The sequence below is a fragment of the Mandrillus leucophaeus genome, unplaced genomic scaffold (assembly GCF_000951045.1).
Source record: "Mandrillus leucophaeus isolate KB7577 unplaced genomic scaffold, Mleu.le_1.0 Scaffold137, whole genome shotgun sequence".
Classification (NCBI taxonomy): domain Eukaryota; kingdom Metazoa; phylum Chordata; class Mammalia; order Primates; family Cercopithecidae; genus Mandrillus; species Mandrillus leucophaeus.
This window is the reverse complement of record NW_012101332.1, coordinates 1722814-1733713: the sequence shown is the minus strand read 5'-3', so window position 1 is coordinate 1733713 and position 10900 is coordinate 1722814. Positions and strand designations below refer to the sequence as shown.

Here is a 10900-nt window from a genome sequence, read left to right as displayed (position 1 = left end):
GGATTACAGGCGTGAGCCACCACGCTCGGCCTCTCTCTCTCTTTTTAGATAGAGACAAAGTCTCACCGTGTTGCCCAGGCTGGTCTTGAACTCCTGGCCTCAAGCAATCTTCCTGCCTCAGCCTCCCAAAGTGTTGGGATTACAGGCATGAGCCACCACGCCCATCTGGAGTTGCACAGTCTTAAAAAGCAATTTTTTAAATTGTCATATGTTTGGAAGGGAGGGTCTTATTCAAAAAGGCTTGGACGCAGAGCAGTGAGTGGCCGGGGAAGGGGTTGTATGAGGTGGTGGCTTGGTCAGAACTGCATTTTGGTGAAATCTCTTGCAGGGCCCAGCCGTAGTCCAGCCTGAAGCAGGCATTCATTCCGAGGTGGAGGAGCTCCTGGAGCTCCTGCCAGGAGCCAGACCCTGTTCTCAGTGCTGGGCACCCAGGCAAAGTCCCTGCCCTTGTGGACATCCTGGCAGTTCCATAGATGTCCGGGAGAACTGGGGAAGCCAGAGAGAAGGGCCTTTGAAGTGGAGCGGGGCGAGCTGACCCAGACAGCCTCACATGCAGGGCAGCAGGGTGGATGGGAGGTGGAGATTGAGGCTGGGAGGCTGGGGGAGGAGGCTGGGGCAGGACCCCCGGAGGAGAGGACAGGCTGGACCAGGTGGAGCCCCGGGGAGGGAAAAGGAGTTGGCGGACAGCCCTTTAGGAGACTAAGGGTACGTGCTCTGGACCTGAAGCGCTGCAGCCGGAGGGTGAGGAGGGAGGCGGGGGCAGGAAACATCTGGCTGACTGGGGGACAGGACGATCACGTTGAGATGAGGCCTGGCAGGAAGATGGGTTTGAGGGAGATGCCAGGGTCCGTTTGGGACATGGTAGGAGTGAGAGGCTGGGGGGCACCTAGGGCAAGGTGTCCAAGAAGCCAGGGAACCCCAGATCTGGGGGCAGAGAGACGGTGTCATGAGTGACGAGGCAGAGGCCATTGGCATGGATGAGGCAGGTAGCCCCAGGAAGCTGGAAACAGAAAGCAGAGAGGCCCTGGACAGAGTCCCAGAGACCTGCCAGTCCAGAGCTGGGCTGAGGGCAGGCTTTGAGGAAGCACTCAAAGGTTGCTGGAGAGGTTGGCAGAGAGCGTCTGGGGCCTCGAGCAGGAGGGGGCACATAGGTCCTTGCAGTGAGCACTGAGGCTTTGCATTGGAATCATTCCCAGAGTGACTTGGGATATTATTCAGAGGTCCCCAGAGCTGCTGGGAAGGGACAGCAGGCCCATGCTCCAGGGGACCCAGGGACAAAGGGAAGACCCCAGGCTGTGATAATATTAACAGCAACAGCCAGGGCTTACTGAGCACCTTCCCCGCTCCTGGTGCTGCACCCAGCACCCACGCTCCCTTTCCAAGGTGAGGGACACCCAGACTTAGAAAATCAGAGTCACAGCCAGGCACAGTGGCTCACGCCTGTAATCTCAGCACTTTAGGAGGCCAAGGCAGGAGACTTGCTTGAGCCCAGGAGTTCAAGGCCACCCTGGGCAACACAGGGAGACCTCGTCTCTACGAAAACACAAACAAAACAAGATTAGCCTGGCGTACTGCATGCGCCTGTGGTCCCAGCTACTTGGGAGGCTGAGGTAGGAGGATCCCTTAAGCTTGGGAGGTTGAGGCTGCAGTGAGCTGTGAGCTGTGACTGCGCCAGTGCACCCCAGCCTGGGTGACAGAGCGAGACACTGTCTCAAAAAAAAAAAGAAAGAAAAGAAAAGCGAAGCCACTCCCATGAGGTTGTGCTCCTGGGGACTGGCATGGCCAGGACTCCAACCCAGGCAGCCTGTCCCAGAGCCCTCGAGCTAGCCCCAGTGCAGTCTCTCCACCACCCCACACTTCCTCAGGCCACCTTCCTGCCACAGCCTTTTCCCCAAACCTGGTATCACCCCCTCCCCTCCCTCCCTAATCCCGCCTCTTGGGCCTGGCCACCCCACCCCACCCCTTCCAGGACTCAGATTCAGACTCTGAGGGAGGAGCCGCTGGTGGAGAAGCAGACAGTGAGTATCTTCCTCGAAGGACAGGGAGCAGGGTTCTGGGGGGCGGGGGGATTTCAGGGCAGGGGTGTGGGTGATACCTCCTCAACTCCATCAGGTGTGACATTCAAAGTATGTAACAGTGGGTCGGGTACCAGTGCCAGAGCAGGCTCCTGGAGGCTCCTGGCTGGGCCAGGCCTCGTGCCTTTAGATGTGGGGAGGCCGGGGACCCCAGGGCTGGGGCCAGGGTGCTGGAGACATCCATGCCCCCTGGCTGAATGCCCGTCCTGCCACTGTCTCTCTTCTCTCCGGCCAGTGGACTTCCTGCGGAACTTATTCTCCCAGGCGCTCAGCCTGGGCAGCCAGAAGGAGCGTCTGCTGGACGAACTGACCTTGGAAGGGGTGGCCCGGTACATGCAGAGCGAACGCTGTGAGTCCCCTGTCAGGATTGGGCCACTGTGCTCGGCTCCTGGCCCCAAGTGACCTCCCATCCCCAGCCACTTGAACCATGTATTGAAACCTTTTCTTTACAAGTAGCAAGAAACACAACTGGAACTGGCTTAAGCCAAAGAGGAGTGTGTTGGCTCTAATCCAGCTTCAAGCACGCTGGGCCTAGGTGCTTCCACTTTGTTAAAAATCGTAACTCTCTCTGATGCTGCTTTTCTTGTGTTGGGGTAAAGGTAACTCCTGGCAGTTCCAAATGCAGGTTCCACCAACCTAGGAGCTGCCACCGAAAGAGCACCTTTTCCCAGTAGTTCAAACCAAACAGCAGAGATTCGCTCCCACTGAGCCAGGTTGAGTCACGTGCCTGCCCCCAAGTCTCCGATTGGCCAGACCTGGGTCGCTTCTCCATTGCTGAGTGAATTACTGTACGCTGACTGACCAGGCCTGTTTCATAAAATGGGGATAATGATTATAGTATCTAACTCATAAGGTTATTGGGGGACCAAATAAACTAATATAGGACCAGGTGCAGTGGCTCATGTATGTAATCTCAGCACTTTGGGAGGCCATCGCGGGAGAATCACTCAACACCAGGCATTCAAGACCAGCTTGGGCGACATAGTGAGACCCCCCCCCAATCTCTACAAGAAAAAAAATAGCCAGATGTGGGGGCGTTGCCTGTAGTCTTAGCTACTCAGGAGGCTGAGAAGGGAGGATTGTTTGAGCCCAGGAGCTGGAGGCTGCAGTGAGCTATGATGGCACCACTGCACTGCAGCCTGGGCAACACAGTGAGACCCTGACTCTAAAAAATAAATAAATAAATAAAATTTTAAAAATAAATTAATAAAAATGCAAATGCTTAGAGCAGAGTCTGGAACATAGCGAGAGCTGTGGCAGCGTGGGCCGTGGTTATGACTACAGGAGGCTTGTTTCAGATATGGTGGATAGGTGTCTACTTACTGAGTCACCACGAAATTTATATTTCTTTTTTTTTTTTTTTTTTTTTGAGATGGAGTCTTGCTTTGTTGCCCAGGCTGGAGTGCAGTGGAGTGGCACAATCTCAGCTCACTGCAACCTCCGCCTCCCGGGTTCCAGCAATTCTCCTGCCTCAACCTCCCAAGTAGCTGGGATTACAGAAGCACACCACCACGCCTGACTAATTTTTTTATTTCAGTAGAGACGGGGTTTCACCATGTTGCCCAGGCTGGTCTCGAACTCCTGAGCTCAGGCAATCCACCCTCCTCAGCCTCCCAAAGTGCTAGGATTACACGCGTGAACCACCCCGCCTGGCCTGAAATTTATATTTCTTGCCACGAGTTGAGGTCACCGAAGTCTGAGAAACCAGGCCCTCAGCAGTCCTCAACTAGAACAATCGACCCTTTGTGGTTCCTGAGCAGCCTTTTGTTGAGGACGTCTTCTCCAGTGTCCCTGTCCTCCAGCTGCCACCATCTCTCTCCTCGGGCAGCCAGGCCTGCTGCCCTGAGCCTCCCTCTCCTGCGGCAGGCGAGCAGCTGTCTGCAGCCATCTTTTAGCATGGGCAGGCCCCAAAGACAACACAGGCAGTGGCTACAAAGCATTTGTTCCTTGTGTCCTTCTGCTCCTGGATTCTGGGGTAATTGGCTCATGAGGGTGCCCATGAGGAGATAGTAATGAACAATAACAATTAATTGAGGCTGGGCGTGGTGGTTCAGGCCTATAATCCCAGCATTTGGGGAGGTAGAAAGCAGGAAGATCGCTTGAGGCCAGGAGGTCAAGACCAGCTGGGGCAACAAGCAAGACCCCTTCTCTGCAAAAATATAAAGGTGAGGCTCCAACCCTCACCTAACCGCTCTAAAGCTTTATTTATTTATGTATTTATTTTTTTGAGACGGAGTCTCACTCTGTTGCCCAGGCTGGAATGCAGTGGCGCTATCTTGACCCACTGCAACCTTCGCCTCCCAGGTTCAAGCAATTCTTCTGCCTCAGCCTCCCAAGTAGCTGTTACTACAGGCGCCTGCCACCACGCCCGGCTAATTTTTGTACTTTTAGTAGAGGCAGGGTTTCAGCATATTGGCCAGGCTGGTCTTGAACTTCTGACCTCAGGTGATCTGCCCCGCTTCGGCCTCCCAAAGTGCTGGGATTACAGGTGTGAGCCACCAGGCCCAGCCCTAAAAATTTCTTTTTAACCACTTAATTGAGCCTTCACTATTTGCCAGGCACTGGGCTCCGCACTTTACAAGTGTCCTATTATTTGATCTTCACATTATACCCATAAGACCATTATGGAAGTGATCTGGACACAGGAGGAAACGGAGGCACAAAAAGGTAGTGACTCAGTGCAGGGTCAAACAGCTGCCAAGTGGCAGGGTCAGGATTTGACCCCAGGTCCCCTGAATCCAGACCATATATAGCCACCACTGGATTCAACCAGGCCTGGCCCGATGGCATCTCAGAGTTAAAGCTCAGGGCTGAAGCTGTGGCAGGCTTTGTGTTCTGTTCACCTTTGCTGTCCTCCCTTGGACAGGGTATCCCAGAGGCATCTGACCCACAGTATGTCACACTTGTGCCTGTCTATCAGCTGGTGAGCAGATGCCAGAGTACTATGACCTGGTGGCTAATCACCAGCCACCAGCTATTTCTGTTTAGCCCTGGGCTCTTATCCTCAAGTGGCCTTTTCTCAAGTCTAAGTTGGTATAATTTCCAACAGTGGATTCTTTTTTTTTCCCCCTTTTTTTGAGATGGAGTCTTGCTCTGTCACCCAGGCTGGAGTGCAATGGCATGATCTTGGCTCACTGCAACCTCCACCTCCTGGGTTCAAGTGATTCTCCTGCCTCAGCCTCCCAAGTAGCTGGGATTACAGGCACGTGCCACCACTCCCAGCTAATTTTGTATTTTCAGTAGAGACGGGTTTTCGCCATGTTGGCCAGGCTGGTCTCAAACTCCTGACCTCAGGTGACCCGCCTACCTCAGCCTCCCAAAGTTCTGGGATTACAGGTATGAGCCACCGCACCCAGCCCAACACTGGATTCTTTATCCTCTGGCTGGCTCTTCCGCAGTCCGTTGTGTGACTTCTTCCCCTATCTGAGCCCCAGTTTGCTCGTTTATAAAATGGGGATGTTAACACCATCCCTCTCTAGATGATTGGAAGGCCCATCATGCATCTGAGATGCTTGCCCCAGGGCCTGGCATAGAGTAAACGGTGTCAGGGGCCGTGATGGGTGGTGCTATTATAGGGACTGAGCAAACAGTGTCATATGGTGCATAAGTTCCTCTCCTCCAGGTCGCAGAGTCATCTGTTTAGTGGGTGCTGGAATCTCCACATGTAAGTAACCCTACTCCCCCAGCAGCCACCCCCAGGAATTGGGGAATCCCTCCCAAGGGCTGGGGAGGAGCCCTGTCTGAGCCCTGTCTGGGAGAGTTAGTAGGGTATAGACCAACTGCTCCCTGACCCCCCTCTCCCAGCCGCGGGCATTCCCGACTTTCGCTCTCCATCCACTGGCCTCTATGACAACCTAGAGAAGTACCATCTTCCCTACCCAGAGGCCATCTTCGAGATCAGCTATTTCAAGGTTTGTGTTCCCCCAGGAAGGGGCGTCTGTGAGGGGTGGGATGGGGGTCACCCGGCTCCAACCCTCGTCCTACCTGGGGCATCTGGCCCTCTGGCTGTCTCTCCTACAGAAACATCCGGAACCCTTCTTCGCCCTCGCCAAGGAGCTCTATCCTGGGCAGTTCAAGGTGAGATCTTTTTTTTGCAGGGGGCAAAACAGGAAAGGTTGGGGGAGGGCATGCATGGGAAGCGCCCCCAGGGCCCTGCAGACAAATATTATGTAGCCATTAAGTACATGGGTGCTGGGCCCAGACTGCCTGCATTCGTGTCCTGGTTCCTCATGTCTTCATCTTACGACCTTGAGCCTCCGATTTGCCTCCTGTGAAGTGAAGCTGATGGTACTGTCTGAAGAGGGCTGCTGCGAGGCTTAGCTGCACCCATGATGCGGTGGAGAGCCCGGGACCCTGCAGCCAGGCTGCCTGGGTGCGAATCGCAGCTTTGCAGCTTACCCACCATGTGACTTTGGCGACACAGTCCCCTTCCCTGTCCTTCAGTTTCCTCATCTGTGATCTGGGGATAGTGGTGGTCTCTCCCCAACACGGCTGCTTTGCTGATTCCCTGGGGGTAAGACAGTTGCAGTGCCTAGAACAGTTCCTGGCACATGGTAGTGGCCTGTGGCTGTTCCCTGCAATCATCAGCAGTGCTGTCATTCTTCCCTGCAGCCGACCATCTGTCACTACTTCATGCGCCTGCTGAAGGACAAGGGGCTGCTCCTGCGCTGCTACACGCAGGTAGGCGGATGCGAGCATCCTGGGAAGAGGATGGGCGGGTGGAACGGGCATGGTGTCCTCAGCAGAGGAGCAGAGCTGCGTGCCCAAGAGCTCAAGCAGGGACTCCAGCAATGCGGGGCCAGGGCTTGGCCTACTGCCTCCTTGCTGCATGACCTGCAGTGAGTCATGTCTTCTCTGCCTCAGTTTCCCCTCCTGTCAAACAGGGTTTGCCCTCTCAGGTCTGCAGTGCGGTGGCAGTGACCTCCTCTCAGGGCCATCCCATGTGTGACGTGAAAGGAGCCCATGGCTGAAGGGACTCTGTGTGCACTGTAGGCACCCCAGATTTCACACTGGTTATGAGGGTGTTTCCAAAGTGACTTCATCTAAGAAAATCCATACACTATGACAGGCGTCCAACAAGTAGATGTCTGCCTTAAGGAAGGGGCACCTTCTTATACTTTTTTTGTGCTTTGCCCAATTATAAACATGGCTCGGACATGTCAGGTGCTTAGCCGAGGGCCTCTCCCTGGGGCATTCAAGCAAGGATGGCTCACGTTGTTGGAGAGTCTCACAAACCCTAACAGTAAAACAATCTTGATGGGCTGGGCACAGTGGCTCACACCTGTAATCCCAGCACTTTGGGAGGCCAAAGCGAGAGATCACTTGAGCCCAGGAGTTCGGGACCAGCCTGGGCAACATAGGGAGACCCTGTCTCTACAAGAAATACCAAAATTAGCTGGGCAGGGTAGTGTGTGTCTGTAGTGCCATCTACTCAGGAGGCTGAGGTGGAGGGACTGCTTGAGTTCAGGAAGTCAAGACTGCAGTGAGCCGTGATGGTGCCACTGTACTGTAGCCTGGGAGACCTGGTTTGAAAGAAACAAAAAACAAATCAAAACAACAACAAAATGTTGCTGCCTCTACCTGTTTTATGAAAATGTATAGAAATTTCATGATGCACTACAACAGTATTCACTCAAGCTCTAGATCACACCTCAGAACCCCGAATTACAAAACAGGTGGCTGGACACAGTGGCTCACGCCTGTAATCCCAGCACTTTGGGACGCTGAGGTGGGCAGATCACGAGGTCAGGAGTTCGAGACCAGCCTGTCCAACATCATGAAATCTCGTCTCTATTAAAAATACAAAAATTAGCCGGGTGTGGTGGCGCCTGTAACCCCAGCTACTCGGGAGGCTGACGCAGGAGAATCGCTTGAACCCGGGAGGCGGAGGTTGTAGCGAGTCGAGATTGTGCCACTGCACTCCAGCCTGGGTGACAGAGCGAGACTCCATCTCAAAAAAAAACAGAGGGGTAACATTGAACATAAATAAGTGTTTTGGTGTTTCTCCCTGCACCTGGCAGTTTGGCACCTGCAGCCCCGAAAGCTACCACCAGAGGGAGGAACAACTCGCTTTAGATTCAGAGTTCTCAGGTGGGCCAGGTGTTCCCGCCTGGGGCTGCTGGGAGGCAGAGGGCAGGGGAGGCCTCCTTCTTCCAAGAGGAGGAGTCCTGTGATCCCAGCACTTGGGGAGGCCAAGGTGGGAGATCGCTTGAGCCCATGAGTTCAGGACCAGCCTGGGCAACATAGGGAGACTCCGGGCTCAGAATAAACCTTCTTCCCAGAGAGTCACCATTATTCCAGGACGTGGCTCAGATATGATAACAGCTCACTTGAAGCCAAGTGCTTTCTGTGGTTGATGTCATGACACCCACCCCAAGACCCTGCTGGCCCTTGTTTGTCAGTTTGTGTCAAAGTAAATGTTCACTGAGTTGATTCCCTGTTGCAGGGAGGGAGATGATGGATGAGATGGAGACGCCACATACCGAGTATATAAGATGGTCGTGGGACCCTGGAACACAGTTAGGCTGGAAGGGGAGTCAGAAACAGTGTATGTGTTTGGGAAAGGGGGTGCTGATGTAAACCCCATCTCTACTAAAAATACAAAAATTAGCCAGGCGTGGTGGCATGTGCCTGTACTCCTAGTTACTCGGGAGGCTGAGGCGTGAGAGCTGCTTGAACCTGGGAGGTGGAGGTTGCAGTGAGCCAAGATTGCACCACTGCACTCCAGCCTGGGTGACAGAGAGGCTCCGTCTCAAAAACAGAAACACAAATGACATATTGCATACAAACTATTATATAAAGGCCAGGCACGGTGGCTCACGTCTGTAATCCCAGCACTTTGGGAGGTCGAAGTCAACGTCAGGAGTTCAAGATCAGCCTGGACAACATGACGAAACCCGTCTCTACTAAAAATACAAAAATTAGCTGGGTGTGGTGGCGCGCCTGTAATCACAGCTACTCGGGAGGCTGAGGCACAACGTTCACTTGAACCTGGGAGGCAGAGGCTGCAGTGAGCCGAGGTCGCGCCACTGCACTCCAATACTCCATCTGGGGTGGCAGAGCAAGGCTCCATCTCAAACAAAACAAAACAAAACAAAACAAAAACCAATATATTATATAAAGGTGGAAAAAAATGTTCCACTCTCATATTTCATGAAACCTTTTTTTTTTTTTTGAGACAGAGTTTCGCTCTTGTTGACCAGGCTGGAGTGCAATGGCGCGATCTTGGCTCACTGCAACCTCTGCCTCCTGGGTTCAAGCAATTCTCCTGCCTCAGCCTCCCAAGTAGCTGGGATTACAGGCGCCTGCCACCATGCCCGGCTAATTTTTTATATTTTTAGTAGAGACGGACTTTCACCATGTTGGCCAGGATGGTCTCGATCTCTTGACCTCGTGATCCGCCCACTTTGGCCTCCCAAAGTGCTGGATTACAGGCGTGAGCCACCGCGCCCGGCCTCATGAAACCATTTTATTCAAACATGTCACACCGTTCTTCAACCTCAGCCACTTTTGTCACTGATCCAGTTTTCAGGAACACAATATGTTTGCTCCTTTTTGAATTGTGAGAATGCAGCACTTTTGAAGCTATGTATGATGCTATTTTTCTCTCAAGACACAAGTATCCATTCAAACATTTAAACAGGTGTCTTGGTCAGGGGAGGCCTTTCTGAGAAGGTGACATTTAAGCAAAGACCTGTAGGAAGAGAGGGAGAGCACCTCGGGGTTATCTGGGGGAAGAGTGTGTTCCGGGAAAGGGATGGTCAGTGCACAGGTGCTGAGGCGAGCCTGTATTCCGCTAGTTACGAGCTTGTTTTCCACTAGTTTTGAGCCTTTATTTGGCTAGTTCAGAGAATCCCAAGAAGCAGGATGTGAGTGAACGATGAGGAGACTGCAGGAGAGAGTGGAGGAGCCAAGGTCAGGGAGGTGACAAAGATGGCTCCTACAGGGCCTTGCAGGCCGCAGGGAGGGACTTGGCCTTTACGCTGAGTGAGATGGGGCCACGAGTGGGTTCTGAGCACAGGAGGGATGTGACCTGACTCAGGCATTCCCAGGCTCCTCTGGCCGTGTTGGGGACAGACTATGGGGGCAGTGAGGAGGGAGCTACAGAGACCAGACAGGAGGCAGCCGCGACGGTCCAAGCAGGAGAGGGTGGAGGCTGGACCAGGGCAGGGGTCATCACCGCGGGGAGAAGTGGTCAGGTTATGAATCTGTTTTGAAGATGGAGCAATAGGACTTCCGGATAGAGGGGCCGTGGCCGTGAGAGAAAGAGCCCAGGACCACCTGAGAGCTCGCAGCCTGGTGCCGGCTGCTTTGTTCTGAGATGGGGGGAATGGGGCAGGGAATGGTGCTGCGGGTGCATGAGGAATTGTCTTGTGGAGGCTGAGAGGCCTGGTTGACCAGGGAGAGAGCTGGACTCAGGAGTCTGGACAGAGGATGAAACTGGGGTACAAAAAGGTTGTGCATTCATTCAGGGTCACCATCCGCTTGGTGAGCAGAAAGATCCCAGCTCTGTTCCTGTATGAGTTTGTTGCTAATTTGTGAGATGATGATTAAACTCACCAGACAGGATGAGAAACTTAGGCCTGGGATGAAGTACTCTGTCAGGATGCTCACCATTGTCACTGTCCAAGTCTGTCAGAAGAAAAACCCATGCCCTTAACCGTGATGGTGCTTCAACAGTGAGCCATTGTCACACCAAAACCAACATAGCTATGTTCTGGGGTCAACGTGAAGTACCCAGGCATCTCTCCGCTACTTGTGATATTTAATGTATGGATTTAACTATACATACATATTGAAAATGGCATATTGCTGGCTGGACAAGG

The 10900-nt window shown here is 53.4% G+C and overlaps 1 protein-coding gene across 6 annotated transcripts in view; it reads left to right on the top strand.

Annotated features, from left to right (window-relative positions):
* SIRT2 (sirtuin 2) overlaps positions 1-10900 on the top strand; it is a 35767-nt gene that overhangs the window by 4647 nt on the left and 20220 nt on the right. For 3 of the 6 annotated variants that reach the window (XM_011973345.1, XM_011973342.1, XM_011973344.1), the window contains exons 2-7: positions 1970-2022; positions 2311-2424; positions 5698-5739; positions 5880-5986; positions 6096-6152; positions 6687-6755. In XM_011973345.1, coding sequence (XP_011828735.1) covers position 2022; positions 2311-2424; positions 5698-5739; positions 5880-5986; positions 6096-6152; positions 6687-6755 — 390 coding nt within the window. In that variant the 5' untranslated portion in view covers positions 1970-2021. Of the gene's footprint in view, positions 1-1735; positions 2425-5697; positions 5740-5879; positions 5987-6095; positions 6153-6686; positions 6756-10900 lie in introns of those variants that run through there. The other 3 variants (XM_011973341.1, XM_011973340.1, XM_011973343.1) reach the window with 3 other exon arrangements.